At 35.4% G+C, this 20,463-nt stretch overlaps 1 protein-coding gene across 1 annotated transcript; it reads right to left on the bottom strand.

Moving 5' to 3' along the window:
• Positions 1-11,940: 11,940 nt before the first annotated feature.
• LOC132545120 (acid-sensing ion channel 4-A-like) lies at positions 11,941-19,443 on the bottom strand. The gene is made up of 6 exons (XM_060208791.1): positions 18,907-19,443; positions 17,590-17,685; positions 15,625-15,805; positions 13,367-13,517; positions 12,800-12,891; positions 11,941-12,065 (listed from the first exon to the last, which is right to left on the bottom strand). Exons 1-6 carry the CDS (start codon positions 19,441-19,443, stop codon positions 11,941-11,943), a joined length of 1,182 nt encoding a protein of 393 aa, XP_060064774.1.
• Between the last annotated feature and the right edge of the window lie 1,020 nt (positions 19,444-20,463).

The following is a 20,463-nucleotide window of genomic DNA, read 5'->3' as shown; positions in this document are numbered from 1 at the left end:
GCACGACCCAGTTAAGCCATGTATCTGTCGTAACATCTTATCAGCAATTCAAGAGTCAGATGAAGGGGGAAGGATACATTGGTGAAGCGCGTTTCTATGTGTGAGTGGATGTATGTGCTGCATTGATTCATTATAACGAAGTGTGGAAATCGGGAAGGGGTATAGGATAACTGAAACATTGAAATGCATTGCGGATGATGCGATGGAACCACATCTAGTAATGACACTGACATCGAGAGTGACAAATTATAACAACCATCATATCTTTGACAATGCATCACTTAATTTGATTGTTTTCAAAGTAAATATTAAATAATTGAGTCGATGAAAACAATGTGAATATTAAGATGATAAGGAATACATGCAATATGAAAAATAAAATACTGATTAATTTCTCACGTGTGTAATCAAAGAGCTCCATAAGAAAATCATCTCTAGATAAAAAACGATCTGTTGCTTGTGTAATAGACTTAGATCATATATTGGAATAAGGGGCTAAAATCCTAGTTCCATTAATGTTCACATTACTGATTATGGCTATATATAGCTAACAGGTACATATGTTGCATCTATATTTAATATTATAGTTAAAAAGGAAAGTGCTATGGCGTTATGTCGTGACGGAGCACCTAATTCAGTTCATCGTCTTGGTCGATCTTAAAATACATGACTGATGACGACAGGTGAACATGCATTCGGAGTCACCCTGTCTTAAATATCGAACATGTACGTCCGGCAATTGGAGTGTTAACCGTGTATGTCGGTGTTACGATTAAAGCTGGGAAATTTACAAGAAAGGGCAAAACAAAAGATTGCTTCAATGGCTGGATTACTCCTTGAAAAGTGACCTTTTTTAATCCTAAAGATTGAACATTGAGGTGACATTCTATCGTATCTCCAACACTATCAAGTAGGATTCTATGTCACTAGCACTATCGTGTAACGTATCGGCTGCATGCATTCTCACTAAAGAAAAAAGAGTTTTGATCAGTAATTGCTATAATGCATATGAATATGAATAATTTTAATGAGAGATTGCTCACCAATATAATCGGTTTATTAAAAATGTGTATTGAAAACGTAACAAAATCCCAAAATAATTCCATGATATCAGTTTCCGAGATCGAACATACGACCCCAAGAATTCGACGAACTTGGGTGAAACGTCTTACGTCTTTAGACGCCAATTTAAGAATCAGCTATTTTTTTTCTCGAAAATACAATGTTGAAAGCATAAGCACTTAACATTTTAGTCCAATTTGATTCTTCAATTTTTCGATATCAGCGCACGTTTGTACCAATTTTCAAGGATAGGATTTAGGTTACATCTGATCACACTGGATTGTATATTGTTTCAAATCGGAGCTTTGACGATCTGTAAAAATAACACTCATAGATTCAAGATATTTTTTTCTGGTAATTGGTGTTTGGATATAGCTCATTGAAATTACTTATCCGAATTCATCGAACTTGAAGAAATGGAAAATTCATTTTTTCCATTTCATTACTGTCACATTTGGGTTAAATCAGGCAGTTACGTGCAACACATGTTTCCATAGTTTCCTCTAAAGGTTTATTAAAGGTTTATATTCATTCTGTAAAATTGTTTTTTGTTTGGTACATATTAATATGAATATAGTTTGTTGCCACAAATGTCACATGACTAAAGAATGAACGTTGATGTTAATTCATTTCATTAGTGGGTCCCTTTGAAAATACCTTGACGAACGATAAGACACCGATGAAATAAAGTTTTTTTTAAGTGAAAAGATCTTTGTTGTAATGAATCTATTAGCTGGTTCTAGTAATCTAAGACCAAAAAGTAAAAGAAAAACTTATATCATTTCTTTTTTGAAGACCTTCATGGATTAACATTCCACCATACCTTCAAATCAGAAACACCTCTGTAACTACAAACACACCCTGCAGCAATTGAATGAAAATGACCTTAGAATTAGTCCTTTGTCAGCTTGTTCCTCTATTTAAAAGTACATAGTAATTGGTGATTTAAGTATTACTCAAAGTGTTAAGCTACGACATGAATGGTCCTAAATATCGTGAAATGCCGTCCGTTCATTGGAATATGAATTTCAAGATACTTATGGATTCTGTTGCAAACAATGCGACAAAATGGGTGAAACGAGAACATACTGCGTTGGGCTTACGATTTGAGGGGGTTAAGTCCAATCGGTCCATCATTCCTAAAAAAAAGTTCTGCTTGAAATCTAAACTGAAAACAAAACTCAGGTCAGCATTCTTCAATCAGGTTGTTACACTTCAACATGGCCGGTATGTTTTTGTGCCTACAGATAAGGCGTCCAATAATTTGATCCTTGTCTGCAAATATTATTGCTTTCCTGGAAAGAACTGAGCTTGTTTGAAACCAAAGAAAATGCCACCTAAACGTTATATAATCTTATAAAAGACTAAATACTGGTTAAACATGACAGTTAATTGTACCATCCTGTACAACACTAAACCATGACATTGATTGTTCCATCCTGTACAACACTTAACCATGACATTGATTGTTCCATCCTGTACAACACTAAACCATGACATTGATTGTTCCATCCTGTACAACACTAAACCATGACATTAATTGTTCCATCCTGTACAACACTTAACCATGACATTGATTGTTCCATCCTGTACAATACTTAACCATGACATTGATTGTTCCATCCTGTACAACACTAAACCATGACATTGATTGTTCCATCCTGTACAACACTTAACCATGACATTGATTGTTCCATCCTGTACAACACTAAACCATGACATTGATTGTTCCATCCTGTACAACACTAAACCATGACAACTCTTCACCATGACATTGATTGTTCCATCATGTACAACACTAAACCATTACATTGATTGTTCCTTCCTGTACAACACTTAACCATGACATTGATTGTTCCATCCTGTACAACACTAAACCATGACATTGATTGTTCCATCCTGTACAACACTAATTGTTCCATGACATTGATTGTTGTTCCATCCTGTACAACACTTAACCATGACATAAACCATGATTGTTCCATCCTGTACAACACTTAACCATGACATTGATTGTTCCATCCTGTACAACACTAAACCATGACATTGATTGTTCCATCCTGTACAACACTTAACCATGACATTGATTGTTCCGTCCTGTACAACACTTAACCATGACATTGATTGTACCATCCTGTACAACACTAAACTAAACCATGACATTGATTGTTCCATCCTGTACAACACTTAACCATGACATTGATTGTTCCATCCTGTACAACACTTAACCATGACATTGATTGTTCCATCCTGTACAACACTAAACCATGACATTGATTGTACCATCCTGTACAACACTAAACCATGACATTGATTGTTCCATCCTGTACAACACTAAACCATGACATTGATTGTACCATCCTGTACAACACTTCACCATGACATTGATTGTTCCATCCTGTACAACACTTAACCATGACATTGATTGTTCCATCCTGTACAACACTTAACCATGACATTGATTGTACCATCCTGTACAACACTTCACCATGACATTGATTGTTCCATCCTGTACAACACTTAACCATGACATTGATTGTTCCATCCTGTACAACACTAAACCATGACATTGATTGTTCAATCCTGTACAACACTTAACCATGACATTGATTGTTCCATCCTGTACAACACTTAACCATGACATTGATTGTTCCATCCTGTACAACACTTAACCATGACATTGATTGTTCCATCCTGTACAACACTAAACCATGACATTGATTGTTCAATCCTGTACAACACTTAACCATGACATTGATTGTTCCATCCTGTACAACACTTAACCATGACATTGATTGTTCCATCCTGTACAACACTTAACCCATTCTAAACTGAAGGAGCACTTTCGTTCTCTTGTTATGAGAGTTTTCCTCTCAAAGAAAGAGCTGAACAGCGGTAAAAATATATGGTTATGAACTATACTGAAGCGTATTTCGTTAAAAAAAAATCAAAGAAGAAATATACGTTGGACGAAATCATAAAGATGATCGACTTTCTGATTGACAACACCTTCATCGAGTTTGGTTGTAAAATATTCCAATTCATTATTGGCATATCTATGGGAAGTAAGTTCGCCCTGTTGTTGACAAATTTTTGTTTTGGAGACTGAATTTACTGAAGAGCTTATCAAAACATGTCACAAAGACCTTGCAAAGTCTTTTAATTTCACTTTCAGGTGTATTAATGACGTCTTGGCATTATTTATCAGTGGCGTAGCAAAACATTTTTAAGAGTGTATGCTTTCAAGAGAGGATCCAAGGGCGAAGTCCCGGTTAAGGGGGTCTAGGGGCGCAGTAAGGTTAAAAAAGTAGGGCAAATATATCTCAATGGAATTCGAGTCTATGTTTAAGCATACAAGCATACATTATTGCTACGCCTCTGTTTATTATATTGACTACGTCCAACGATACCGACATGAACAGTTTTCCAATAGTTATATGATAAACGTGATGATTTCAGTTTCATTATTGTGAATTTTCCCTTTTTGATAGCAATATTACTGTATTGCCATCCTATGGTGTTTGCAGGTCGCATTTGATTCGATATTCAACGGCCTTTTCCCACGATCATGAATTTCGGGCAAGAAGTTATCAACTGACGGACAAACTCGTAACAAAGGACGTCCAAAATTTCGGAAGTTTTATGGTCGCCATAGTGATCTCATTGAGATATGAAGCTGGACATGTTCAGTGCTCGTTAGTTTGCCTGTTGTATACCTTGTTCTCATACGAGAACGTGATATTGCCTACTTGGACTGACAAATATTTACATAGCGGGTGTCATCGATGAAACAGAAGACGCTTTGTCTTCTGGAACAACTGGTCTTATTCTCCTTGTTCATTTTCAGGAATTTCCATCTAAATCTTTCTTTTGTATATATGTTGCCCTACTTTGATGAATTTGGGTTTGGATTATGATTATGGTGACATATTGGTATTTTCTTCATGTTATTTTGTTCTGAATCAGGTAATGATGAAAAATAACAAAACGTTGGTAACATTACAATGGTGTATATACATTATCAAGAATTTACAAAGTCCCGGGAAGAACCAAATCACCACTTCTGTGATGATTTCTTATTAGTGGCTACTGGCTACACTAAGGTGGTGAAAGCAACAGTATCTTTTTCCCTGACTCGAAACGAAGCATTAAAATCAAAAGTGACTTATTTACTCTTATTTTCACTTCAAAACATATCTATTTTGTCTGTTGATGTCGATTTATACGATGGTAAGTTATTTAGGCGACAATGCTGTATAATGTCAGTGTTTAGAGCCAGTAATTGTAAAATATTGTCCAAGACTGTTATGATATAATGGACTGGGATAATATTCTAACACTTTTAGCATCTTAAACGTAATCTGTCTATAACATCAATGGAATCGTTAGATTAATGCGTAAACGTAATTTCGCTTTTTTAAAATCCCACATTTCGTCATCTTTGGCACCAAACATAATTGAAAAGTCCTGGAAACTGAATTTTCTTTCGAAATTCTGGAAAACACGGATTTAATGAGTCAATGAGAAAAAAAACTGTTAAATGCACTGATTCAAATTAAATATAGACTTACGTAATATCAGAATTACACAATTCATTCAGATTTCCTGAATTCTTTATTTTGCGAATTTACCTCTTCAGACATATTCGCGAATACATGATTTCGCGCAAGGTGATCTAGAAATAACATGAAATTCGCGAATAATGCACACCTGGTTTTCACATTCAATTCATCATTTATACCGCAAGTGGAAATTTACGTCATCGGAATGGATCTACAATAGATTGTATTAAACACAGTTCTCACACAATTTCGTATTAAAATGAAAATAGTTTAGTGTACGATTATATATTTCTAGTGGTTAAGTGAATGAGAGCAACAAACGCCATTTCGTTAGGTGGAGTAAAAGTTTCGCTTACCCTTGCAGTTTGTAGTTGTTCGTTCCTGTGGCGTACTTTAGTCCGTGCATGGTCGTGTTGGACCGGAAGGTGTGCCATAACGTTTGGACATTGGTATCAGCCACTAACGGACTGGACGACTTTCCTTTAATGTTTTCTATGACAGTATGTTTCTCCGATATTGGAATTAGCTCCGTCTTTGATACCACGTTGATTTTAGTATCCAGAGGAGGCTGACTTACCACTAAACACGGGACATTGTCTTGTGAAATGTGGCCCGGTATCTTCGCCTGCTGGCCCTTTTTCATTGAAATTGTTGATATTGCAGGTTTAACTTTTATAGTTTTCATTTTGAAGCTGTGTAATGATCTAACTAAATATTCATTTTATCCAGAGTACAGTTGACAATTTCTGTGACGCTGATAAAAGTAAGTTATATGTACTTATCAAACGCATATTCCCATTAGATAAAACTGGATTTCACACATTTGTGTAAATTTGAAACAGAGCAGTTCGTACACAAACATTAACGATGTGTTTAAGGCTGTCTAGCAGCCCATGCCAAATAATTTTAATATTCCAAGAAGTATTGTTTAATAAACCGACGTGATAAGTGACGTTATTTTACTGACTGATGTAGTTCTGTCTATTATACGAGTTTCTATATAGGCGCCTTTGTCACAAGGGCCAGGAACATATCGGTTTTCGTAAGAAAACAAAACTTTATTGCTTTTGCTAACAAAGCGAAAGGCGGTATTGGGAATGTAAACAGAAAGTTTGCCTTAACTAACATACATCAAGCTGTAGAATTCCCAGGAGCGATCTTTAGCGTGAACTATCATACACAGGTAATTAAAGTATTTTGAACCATTCATAAAAGGATATCTTAAAAACAAATATTCGGAAAACTGAACGTTTTGAAAAATTGATTTGAGTTTGGTTTTACATTTTTCGGATATCGTCTATCAAACATACTTCGCTTATCCTTTCGGAACACTAAAATTCTTCAAAAGTTTTCATCAGAGATGCTATTTTGTTCATAATTTGCTTCCGATGCATTGTCAGAATTTATCGTTCTCTGTAATGTATATATATATATATATCGCTTTTTTAAATTTCTAAATCCCAAAACGAAACTAAGCCTCTGACACACTGAAGCGATTGCTTAGTCGCTCCTTATAACTGTGTTATGTGTTTTATATGTTAATATCAACTAGGTAACCGACCATCGATTATTGGGTTACTGTTATTTTTCTTTTAAGGCCCATAGTATTGAGCATTAATGAAGTTACATTGATAAAATCACTGTGTGGCGATTATTATAGCGAACCAGGTATCGATGTGCATTGTTTTAATATCTTTCTCTTTGTGACCGACCCTTACGAACGTATGCAAATTTTAGGTTGAATAATGTATGGCAAGTAGAAGAGATTAATCGTTACATATCAAAACATTCTGTGGGGGTTTTAATTGCTTATGTTTTTAACTGTACTAGAAGATCTCACCTACTGAATAACAAGTTTATTTATATTCGTATATTCTTTTGTTAATCTTTTTTTTCAAATTATTGATATCGTGGTACTGCAAATTAACATCAAGATATCATTCTATTGTCAATAGACATTCGTTCCGTTCTGGAATATTGGAGCGCAGATGTCTATTTTAAATTTATCGGTGAATATAATGTTTTGAAACGACAGCTGTTTTTCCCAACGACACTAAAAAGATGATAGCAGGTGAATGACATAACAACATTCCAGAATTTTGGATTATGTATTGAAAGGGATTATAGAAGATCAAAAAGATGAACTCCAATAATTAATAGCATATCTTTAACAAAAGACGTATTTCAGATCCATCAACATATGGTATTACAACATAAAGACCATCGCTAAAAAGAAGAATCGCTAGGACAGAATTTAATGTAACCAGAATGACCTGGTACTCAGTGACCAAACAAACTGAGAATTTTCTACTGTGACACAGCATAAATACAAATCATCACACGTTCGCGAACCAGGGTACGTACATCAATACTATCAGACATTTCAATTTATAAACAAGCCCGGGCACTTTAACCACCATTTCATAAAAGAAAATAGAAAAAGATCACGCCGGAAAACATAACACGTTTATTCAGTTTTATACATGTAGCTGCATCCCTCAAAAATAAGGACTGAGTAAAAAAAAGTCTATATCACGATTCATCAGGTGTGGTATAAAACCGAGTCTCTATATCACGATTCATCAGGGGTTGTATAAAACCGAGTCTCTATATCACAATTCATCAGGTGTGGTATAAAACCGAGTCTCTATATCACGATTCATCACGTGAGGTATAAAACCGAGTCTCTATATCACAATTCATCAGGTGTGGTATAAAACCGAGTCTCTATATCACGATTCATCAGGTGTTGTATAAAACCGAGTCTCTATATCACGATTCATCAGGTGTGGTATAAAACCGTATAAAACCGAGTCTCTATATCACGATTCATCAGGTGTGGTATAAAACCGAGTCTCTATATCACGATTCATCAGGGGTGGTATAAAACCGAGTCTTTATATCACGATTCATCAGGTGTTGTATAAAACCGAGTCTCTGTATCCAATTCATCAGGTGTTGTATAAAACCGAGTCTCAGGTGTATCCAATATCACGATTCATCAGGTGTGGTATAAAACCGAGTCTCTATATCACGATTCATCAGGTGTGGTATAAAACCGAGTCTCTATATCACAATTCATCACGTGAGGTATAAAACCGAGTCTCTATATCACAATTCATCAGGTGTGGTATAAAACCGAGTCTCTATATCACGATTCATCAGGTGTGGTATAAAACCGAGTCTCTGTATCCAATTCATCAGGTGTGGTATAAAACCGAGTCTCTATATCACGATTCATCAGGTGTGGTATAAAACCGAGTCTCTATATCACAATTCATCAGGTGTGGTATAAAACCGAGTCTCTATATCACGATTCATCAGGTGTGGTATAAAACCGAGTCTCTATATCACGATTCATCAGGTGTGGTATAAAACCGAGTCTCTATATCACAATTCATCAGGTGTGGTATAAAACCGAGTCTCTATATCACGAACGGTGTGGTATAAAACCGAGTCTCTATATCACGGGTGTGGTATAAAACCGAGTCTCTATATCACGATTCATCACGTGTTGTATAAAACCGAGTCTCTATATCACGATTCATCAGGTGTGGTATAAAACCGAGTCTCTATATCACGATTCATCAGGTGTTGTATAAAACCGAGTCTCTATATCACAATTCATCAGGTGTGGTATAAAACCGAGTCTCTATATCACGATTCATCAGGTGTGGTATAAAACCGAGTCTCTATATCACGATTCATCAGGTGTGGTATAAAACCGAGTCTCTATATCACGATTCATCAGGTGTGGTATAAAACCGAGTCTCTATATCACGATTCATCAGGTTGTATAAAACCGATCTCATATCACGATTCATCAGGTGTGTATAAAACCGAGTTCATCACGTGTGTATAAAACCGAGTCTCTATATCACGATTCTATATCACGATTCATCAGGTGTGGTATAAAACCGAGTCTCTATATCACAATTCATCAGGTGTGGTATAAAACCGAGTCTCTATATCACGATTCATCACGTGTTGTATAAAACCGAGTCTCTATATCACGATTCATCAGGGGTTGTATAAAACCGAGTCTCTATATCACGATTCATCAGGGGTGGTATAAAACCGAGTCTTTATATCACGATTCATCAGTTGTAGTATAAACCGAGTTTATATATCCAATTCATCAGGTGTGTAATCAAACTGGATCTCTTTATTAATATTCACCAGGTTAATGAGGGCGAGGGTCTATAACATTGTATCTGTACATTCTAGGTCACCAATTGTGCAATAACGAAATAAACACAAACGTTGCCTTAAATGCTATTTTAATGATGTTAACCAAAACAAACAATAATATCACAGGAAATTGTATTCTAATGTTCGTTTCATTAAATACACTTTACTATTTCTATAATGATGACTTCACTTTACAGGACAGGTGTTTTATTTCTTCATTTTCTCCTCAAACATGATCTAATGATTTATTTTATTGAATGTAACGAAAACGTCAAGGTTAATGGGAAACAGGATATATCCGATCAAAGCGTTTTTGTCCCTTACATTTAATACTAAAAGCATGTAAGAGTATCAAATGAAATCGAGGCGTTGATATGACAAGAGGTCAAACTCATTGACAAATCATTTTATGTCTTTGTGACAACTAATTTTAAAGCTATCATACAAAACCATTTGTTGAAAGTTATAGATTTAAAAGCTATACATGTATAAACAAATATACTCAATAATGGTATTTTTCTCTGAATTTTGCTTGTATTGATATGATGATGATAACACAGACACGTACAAATTATAAAGGTTGAAAATTCAAACAATGTAGAGAGTTGAAACATTTTCAAAAACAACAAACCAAGTGTTAAGGCGTGTGTAAATCATATCTCAAGCACATAACAAGTCAAATGAACTTTAAGACAGAGGGGACCGAGGTCCATAAATTTATCGATCTGTTGACGGAATTTGGAGGATAAAAACATCGAAGACTAAGACAATTACTTATCTACACTAGGAAAATAATGATCGCAAATTAAAATAATTCAATTATCTGACAGCTTCATTATTACAACACAGAAAGTAAACCGTGTTCTAGGCAGTAAATTAAGTATCCAGTTGGACACCTAAACATACGAACACGCATGAATACACTTACGGTGACTTTCAGTGAGACTACCTGGTATAAAAGAACATTTAAAAATTGAAAACAATGATAAAGAACAGAAAAAACAATATAAGATAATATTCCTAATAGCCTTAACATTTGTTTATGGGTGTTTCCAATCATTTCCATCAACAACAACGAATCAATACCTACACGTAAGAAGAGCCTTAATTCAAACTCGATTTCGATGAAGTATTAAATATGAACAAAAGAAATACTTACACAGAGACTTAATATATTTACACCTTTGACTACAATTTTCGCTTTGGTTGTAAACAGTTTTCAATTTTTAATAAATTTGAGAGAATTATATATCTTATGCTACCTTATTTTAACAGTAAAAAACGATTGAAATCATATACGTTTACAATGTTGTCCTGGAATCAATTGCCAAATGTATCTGTCCGAGTGCTTATGTTATATACACGTAATCGTGAGTATATCTCAAATACAAGTTCTACGAAAGCATTTATCGCTAGTAACATGCTGCCTTGTTTACATAACAAATCAGAAAATTTGAACACCAGTCTGGTGTGGATTAATACGAACAACATAAACATTTACACGGATACGCATAAAAAAATTAAAAAACCTACGTAGAGAATAAGACAAGGTGTTCCGGAAGAGTAAGTGTCTTCTGCTGCATTGGCGATATTCGCCATGTAAACATTGGTAAATCCAAGTAAGTAATTTCATGTTCCCACATGAGAACAAAGAATACAACAGAACCAACAGACATCTTAACGAGCATCAAACACGTCCAGATCCATATCGCATAAAGAAACAGAATATTCCTCAATGAGATCACTCGGACGACAGTAAATCTTCCTCATAATGTTCAACTACTTGCATCTCTCAAAACCCTGTGTTGTGAGAGTGTGACGGTTGTCGACATCTTGCGCGAAAATCGTGATATTTTGACACAAACTCATTACCCTGGTTTGAATCAATGACTGATGTAAATTACCATGCTTGTTATCGGGGTGTGCGTCTAAAAAACATATTATTAAACATCATTGCTGTACACATAATGATATTTGTCTTTAAAGTCACAGAAAATTGAAACAATTCGTACAATTAATAAGAAGTAGGCATATATCACAACGATTTAAGAAAACTGTGTTTTCTAATCAGTTAGAACAATCTTGGTTTCTGTATTGTTTTGCGGGAAAAGCTGTGTTTATATATTTATCGCTTTTTGTTGGTGATTCTCTTGCAACACACGAGAGCGGCCATCAACAAGAACTCCACCAGTTCCGATAGCGTCAAAAGACTGGCACCCAGGAATATCCCCATCTGTCCTCCTAAAGTCGCTGTGAATATAACCACACAGACATATATTTTGTATGAGAAAATTGTACAAAATGCCCCTCTAAACTTTGCATACAAATTTTGTTATTGCTTCTTGGTTTATCAAAATCTCTCATGTAGAGCATATGGTCCTAACCTAACAAATGTAGGTAAGACCAAATAAAGACACAGAATCCAGAAAACTAAAGAAAAAATAACTCTATTGGCACGTTGCTGTTATTATTATTTCAAATATGATGGTTATTTTATTTAATAAAATCTACTTTCATCTTTAAAGTACAATAATGGCAACCTTTGCAGATGCGGTGGTATTGAGTATTTGAAGAGTTCTTCACACGCATCAATAAAGGCTGCTATGTCATGATATTGACGGGGCTAATGGGCATAGTGATCTTGTTTAAATACCAAGCTCTAAAAACCTTATATAAAGTACTATATATACGATGTGCATCACAACCAATAATAAAATTTTGGAGAGACGTTTCGTTTTCAGTTCTGCACTGTATCCATCATCAGAGTGAAAAGCAGTGAAAACAGAACGTAAAACGAAATGGTAAAAATGTACCAACCGACCAAATCCCTTTGGCTACAATTTTTTTTAAACCACTAAATTTAAAAATTTGTTTACAATAAACTTAATACCCAAAGAAAATAGTCCATTATATCATTGTATTTGTGGTTTACCACGCGTATGATACCTAAATAACTGTCTGACCATGTGGTAGATCTTACTTACCTACTATCTTCTCCAAGTCATACTCCGCCTGGTACTCGACTTTCATGTAACTCAGGGTGTCGAAGAAAAGCCTTATTTCCATGAAATTGGTTCTGTTATTAAAAGAGTTAGTATTAACTAAAATATTACATAGGTCTTGTAATTGAAGTCAATATCAACGGTAGAAAACAATAAAGGAAATGCCGACATTTCAGCAAAATATCATTCAGAATTCTAAGACGATAAAGACATTGGTGGGGGTGACGGAGGAGACTCCTATGGGTAAGTGACCCGTTGGTATGGATCAACGACATCCGACATTTAAATCTTGATCAACACAAGCAAGTTCTTTGGCAATGAAAACAACAACAGAACTATCACGCACAATAACGAGCATGAAACAAACATATTGTTCCTTAATGAAATGTAAATACAATGTAGTTTGTTCAATAGGCTGCTGGGATCAATAATATAAAGTATACAAGTAAGATATACACCTAAGTAATTGATAGGGGAAACCATAATGTGATTTTTGGGAAAGTCGTGTAAAACAGTAGAATTGGGCAGTGGGCAGTGGGCAGTTCTTACCTCATATCTGTGAATCCCATCTGAGTGAAGAAGAAGTCGTTTGGTTTAGACGGAAAGTAAGCGGTGGTAACAGAGGCAATGTACTTGTTAAATTCACAGGGCATCGGGCAATGACACGCTTTCTGTAAGGTCATGTTCCGTGTATAGTGGGCTAGGAAATTAAAGGATGATATGAGTATAAAACCATATATCTAATGGTCTCGGGTAAGTAAAAGGAAGACTGGAAATAGAACAATTCGGTAATTATAACCTAGGTTGGTAAATGTACCTCAAAAATTACCCCAATAATTAGGTAATGCTAACGTAGGTTGGTAAATATACTGCCACAATTACTCAATAATTTGATAAGCTAACGTAGCTTGGTAAATATGCTGCCACACTTACCCCAATAATTTGGTAAGCTAACGTAGGTTGGTAAATGTACTACCACAATTACTCAATAATTTGGTAAGCTAACGTAGGTTAATAAATATACTGCCACACTTACCCCAATAATTTGGTAAGCTAACGTAGGTTAATAAATATACTGCCACACTTACCCCAATAATTTGGTAAGCTAACATAGGTTGGTAAATATGCTGCCACATTAACCCCAATAATTTGAAAATGCTAACGGCATCTGTGTTGTTTTCTCGTTGTTTACATTTTAAACATTGCTGGAGTACCTTTGTCCATTTCTGTGTGGGTATATTCAGATTGAAGACACGGATGGATACAACGGGAAAATTCCCACTTTTCTCCTGATGTACCATTGTTACGTGTTGTTTATCCATTTATATAAATATAATCACTAGGTTGTTCTGCAGTATATCTCGTTCATTTCCCCCCTTTGGTACTTAACAAATGATTGAATGCTACACTATACCTAGGTGTGGTCAGTTCTCTGCGTTACTAGAATACCAAGGGTTGGTGAAGTGAGTTGGTGAAATGAGTTGGTGAAGTGAGTTGGTGAAAGGAGTTAGTGAAGCGAGTTGGTGAAATGAGTTGGTAAAGTGAGTTGGTGAAGCGAGTCGGTGAAGTGAGTCGGTGAAGCGAGTTGGTGAAGCGAGTTGGTATATAACACGACATGAATTATACCTTTATAATGTAACCAATAATAATGTCATATTTAATATATACCGACAAAATCAGACCCCTTAAAACACTCATTGGTTAAAATCTCGTTAGAAAAAAGATATTTAATGTTATATCTGTGAGTCCGTTTTACAAACCCGTTACACATATTGCTTGACGTTGTTCTACAAATATCTGATTTATGAAAATTTTAAAAAATATTTAATTGTGGGGATGCTGCATCTCCCCTTCTAGATGTTGAGTTTTCGTTTAGTCACATTGGATATTTCTCAGTCTTCTAGGCTTCAAAATCTAGGCCCTTAGCACCATAGATGAGAACTAGGATGCCAAAGCAGCTGTATGATGCAGTTTAAATAGTGGATGACACGTGCATCGTTATAAATACACATGGAATCATTATACTTACCTGAGTATACATCATAGCATTGCGCATACTCCCTCAGTGTACAGATCCTCTCTGTTCCTGTTATGAATAAATCAATAAGAATTAATTTTCCAAATGAAAGAAATGATTGTGGTCATAAATAAGATTGGCCATGTTGAACACTGAAAAGTTGTATATCGCAGAACTGACATGTTCTATTAATGGAATAATCAACTTTTGTAATTGTAATTAATCATGGAAATAAACTTGTAATTAAGGAGAATTGGAATATATTTAGGCAAGAAGTGAAAAATTTAATATCCTTAATAAATTTGATAAATAATGCAAGTAACTATATGGTAAACACGTCCGGAAATGTCCTGGTATGATAGAAATACGTGAAATTACACAGACATAAAAGAGTTATCTCCCGTTAAACAGCAGTAGGTATGTTTCAGTTTATTTCAATTTTGACTCTTGAAGAGTCAATACCGATGCCGGGCAGCAACTCCCTTGTTTTTATGTAATCGGGCACTTGACAGAAACAGAACGACATACGTCAGAACTTCCCAATATAGGAATGCGCCCGGAAGAAACCAAGGACCTATCGATATCAGTAGGCGCCCAGTCGAAACCAAAACCACTGTACTTAAAATGTATTTGGGCGCCTGAAAAAACTAAGAATATAGCAATGTCACTGAACGTCTAACTGAAACCATATATTCTGCCAGCAACAGAATTCTTACAGATATAATGAGGCCAGGAAGAAGTCAAATGCTTACAGATGTCATTTAATGCGTGGCAGAAACGAAATACTAACCGTTGTCCGTCGGCGCTTGACAGCCACACATACTGACCAGGAAGCGGTATTTACATTCCTTCAGACACGCTTTACGACTATACAACTCGTGATACTCTAATGGGTTCGTGAAACTCCCGTCTTTGGTGTCGAGACAGTAGCCTCCTCCACTGGACTGATACGGATACGGAATGTACTTGTACTGGTAACAAAACATAAAATACTCACAAGATTACCTTCATTTGTTAAGGAATATGTCATCGGTTAGACAGAATCTGGAATGACATATTGTGTTCGCTGTCAACAAGATGTCTTTGCTTCACCTTTTAAAAAAATCAACACTGCTCAATGCAAATGTTTAACTTTAGTATCTACGTCTCCCAAAGTCCATTAATTCTGCTGCTGTTGTTGTGAAAGTGTTTGAACTACACTTGATTATTATCTATACTCGTTTTAATAAATTGCATTTACCGTCGATCAACAAACACTTCAAAAAGAACTGATGTTAAAAACGCTTTAAGAATAAGTAAATAAATACTTTTGGGTGCAATGTTATTGATCAAGCCATTGTGAAAACCCTCAGAGACATCGATATACATTGTATAACTGATCCAGATATTGTACACTTTGCATTACTAAAGATTGAATACTAATAGGTTTCAATATGAGTATCGAACGACATTCTGTCAATGACTGTATAATCAGATGTGTAAAGCACCTTGTAACACTGCATTTACCGTAAAGATAAATAATGAATCAAACCAGATAGTTACCTTACTGTGACTCGTCAGATTAGTATGGAAATCGTTAGAGGTTATACCGTGCGTTAGAACAGCCTTACCGTCCCCGAACGTGTTTCTACCATTATTAGAAAGACATACATTAGAACCAGTACACGTGCACTGTGTAGAATTACAATAACAGTCGTACACGTGACTTTGCTACTTGTTTAAACATTATTTGTTCTATACACACATCATATCTGAAGCAGTTACTTCATCAAATGGATACGGTATTGACCATCGTGCGCTATTAACTCCCACTGGATTATGTTATTTCCGAGTTGATATCAAACTATGTTTACATATATTCCTGTCCTAATCTCTGTGTAAAGTTTTACGTGTGTTTACTCTATGTTATAATAGATGGTTGATTGGATAGAAAGCGAAGGATGTGACTTGATTGAGGCAAATTGTTCCATCATAAGATGAGTCAACATGAATATGTAACTGTACCTAAATATTCACTTGATATGAAATTTGAGAAACACAGATTGTAACAAGTTCTAATTGTAACGGAGATCGTTACAAAAGTTCCCCAAACTATCCCTGCTATTAGAAAGTATTGCTTATTGAAATAAGAAATAATTCTACTCATCAGCTTACCCTATCTACACTAAAACAGGATATCTGACCTCTGATGGATATACTTTAGACTTAAGAGGAAGGCATGCATGACAAAGGTAAACCAGTGCCCAGCAGATGACAATGGAAAATGTGGCTTGAAAAGTGGATAGGCATGGGCGGGCCCCCTGACAGACACCATTAATAATATTAAAGTGTTTCAAAGTTTACACATTTTCGACGGTTATATTTGTTGTCTAGTCAACAAACTAATTGCACCTTTGTGTTCCTTATACAAGACCACACCTAAGTACTGATTTTACCAAAATATGACAACAATCAAACTTCACTTACTGTAGTAGCCATCTTGGATTTAAAAAAAAACAAATTAAAATAAATTTTGATATGATCATCAATATTCACATAACGTTTCATTTCAACTGTTCTCGAGTTATAGCCTCTTGCATTCAGAGCCAATCAGAGTCTCTGGCCGCCATATTTGATGCCCATTCGAGAAAAGAATAGAATAATTGCACATAGCCATTTATGTCCTTAAAAAGTTATCGGAATCAGTTTTCGAAAAAATCAAATCACAAAGGGAAGGTAGGTTTTATAACATTTGAATACTTTTTGATAGACATACCTTAGTAAGATGAAGGGAGGCGTAAGACGTGAAGCCCGGAGACGCAAAGAAACCTTTGTCTGTATCGGGTTCCTCATCTGGGTCATGGACAACAATCTGATAAGAAAAGTCTTTTCATTTATTTCATGTTCTCAATGATATATACACTAAATACCGCTGAGCACAGACTATTCTAAAAAAAAATTATGTGCAATGAGTGCATGCAGCAGACTCTCGCCTTCCGTGTAAACATTCTTTTGTTCTTACTTTGCAATAGTTTCATAGAATGTATGTTCTAATCAAGATGTGTTTTCACATTAATATATTTATTTAGTCGATTGAAACGTCAATTCTGCTCTGTGAGATTATTTTAAGAAATAAATACCGGAAATAATCTCCAAATGTATATATTGTATATACACTGTACCACTGAAATATTAAACATATAACCACATGTCTTTTCCACATTGTAGAAGTGTATTCACGTAAGCTAAACTTGTTCAGTAAAATGTATTATTTGTGTACCATAATGGATCGATATAAATGGATATGTTAACATCGCTTTGTTTTGGTCAACAATGCTTCTGAAGTTCATTACTTTACATCTATACATCAATGTTATTCAATCTTTAACATTGACAAGCAGACAAAAACAGAAGAATGACAGCCTTTCCACTTACCTCGACACATGACTGTAACATACCATTTAGGAGTATCAATATATTGGAGAAGTCATGATTCGACATCATGTCAGGGCGTAAGTGTTAACACATTTCTTGTGATATCACCATCAACTAATAAGATGATTTATTTATTGTAAAATTGAGTATCTGCCTTTTCCATGTGCGACCTACAAGGTTTACTGGTCGGTAGAATGATACGTTTAGTAAAATGTCTTAATTGTCTTGATGAAAACACGACTGAACACTGCGTTTACTGAATGGATCTGACGTCATCTTTAAAGGTCTTCAGGTGATGTCTTATGGACGATAACTTTAGTTTTAGTGTTTACAAGTATTCAACGTGGAATACATCACAACACAACAAGAGCCAATCAGAATCAGCTGCGCGTAATGTAGAAGGATTTTAGATAATTTCATACTACACGTGAATGATTATACATACATTATAAAATAGTTCTACCGTTATGTGAAAAAAGGAGGAAGCTTAAATCCGTGATACATCTTCTTTCCTTCTTTCCTTATTTCTATATAAGTATCGGTAATAATTGTATATGTACATATTGATATTATTGGTATGATTGTATTCGAAATATTGAAACATAACAAGGAAACAGAATTAAATTTCGTGCAGATAATTAACCGAGGGTAAATTTACCTTCATGCCTGCGCCCATGTTGTCGCTGGATACATAATCATCTTGGTCAACCTTGACGTAAAATGCAAGCGACTTAGAACTTCCCGTTATGGTTGTGAGCAGGGCTCCATTTTGCTTGATATATTCCTTACTATTAAATGCATAACACAAGCCAACATCGGTCATCTTCGGAGTTAGAACCTCACGACAGTCTTTCATCGCGTCTTTCATGTCAACACATGCCCCAAACATATCCGGTATCGTGCTTGAAACATTGTAAATCCACCCATCCGGAAGCGGAAGTGACAAGTTGCTATATGCTGGATCATCATAGTTGATTGGGGCTGTGTAATCTGCCATTCTGCTCAAGGTCAGAAGGTAGTGATCCATGACTGGGTCAGGTTTCATTGCAGATCTCTTGTAAGGTGATAGATTGCAGAAGGTGATGGCAGGAAACGGTAGCTCATTAACAAGTTCCATTTTAATATTGGAAATCGTTGTATGCTGGACGTACTTATTAAATAGGTCAACACACGTGTAAATCAGCAAGCCACCCATACACAGCAACGCAATTACCCAGATGACCCTGAAATTAAAAGAATATTATATTTGCTTTTAAAACTTCGTTTTATTGTTGCCTGACGTCCTTTTATCTGACAGTGTTATTTATAGACTAAGGTTTGGGTGGTAGATGATAGCCAGAGTTCCGGGATTGTACAATGTTTTGGCTATTTCAGCTGCCTCATAGGCGTAAAAATATAGGCCCTTAGCATCACTCACAAGTCCTTGACGAACGAAAAAACGACATGGTGCAATTTAAATCATTGTGTGACTCTACTGCATCTAACTACAAATGTACTAAAAGGTATGTCACTTGTGTGTCTTTTGTACAAACTTGTAGACTTTGCTGTTGGATTTAACTCAGTGGAGTGTCCCCTTTCCCGCAAGTCATGTTGTAATTCGTGTGGATCATGGGAAGGTTCAAAATATGTCCATGCGCATGACACTAATTACTTGGATTAACATGAATTTCAGCGTAAAACTTTCTTTTGTTCATATTTCCTCCTAGTTTTATTGAATTTGTGTTTGGTTATGGTTAATTTTACATATTGTTATTTCCTTTTTGGTTTTGAAATTATTCCATATTGAAAATTAAAAAGATAAAAAGTTTAGACTTGTTGGATTAGTATATCGTCCAATCTGGTTTTTGAGATGTAAAACTAATTTTGATTTTCCTGAAGTTCCTTCACTTATGTGTCTTTTACACTCTTCGAGATTGCAGGTGAGAGATATTGCTGGTGGACAATAAGTCCCTGAGATTTGCCATAACCGACATGCCACGTTTTCCTTCATTGAAATAGTTGTATGGTTCAGAATATATACATGTGTTTAACGTTCTTATAAAATTGTCATATACATGTATATGAAATTTACAACATTTTAGTGAATTACGTAGAAAATGCACCTTCCAATCTAGATTTTGACTTCTCTTTCGATTACTTTGGTTCCCTGGTCGTCTTGAAAGCTGTATGATGTGGGTTCCTTTAATGTTTGGTAGCTCTACTATGTCTAATTCTA

The sequence above is a fragment of the Ylistrum balloti genome, unplaced genomic scaffold (assembly GCF_031769215.1).
Source record: "Ylistrum balloti isolate Yb309-2 unplaced genomic scaffold, AGI_CSIRO_Ybal_v1 Utg369830, whole genome shotgun sequence".
Taxonomy (NCBI): Eukaryota; Metazoa; Mollusca; class Bivalvia; order Pectinida; family Pectinidae; genus Ylistrum; species Ylistrum balloti.
The sequence above is the reverse complement of the archived record's forward strand: the minus strand, read 5'-3'. Positions and strand labels throughout refer to the sequence as shown.

What these genes read in the sequence shown, in the direction of transcription:
- LOC132545120 (XM_060208791.1), bottom strand. Translation starts at nt 19,443, where the DNA reads ATGGGTGGCTTGCTGATTTACACGTGTGTTGACCTATTTAATAAGTAC. An exon ending in ACATGGGCGCAGGCATGAAG is followed by an intron (nt 17,686 to 18,906) that starts GTAAATTTACCC and finishes TTTTCTTATCAG; the next exon opens with ATTGTTGTCCATGACCCAGA. An exon ending in ATGGGATTCACAGATATGAG is followed by an intron (nt 12,892 to 13,366) that starts GTAAGAACTGCC and finishes TTTTAATAACAG; the next exon opens with AACCAATTTCATGGAAATAA.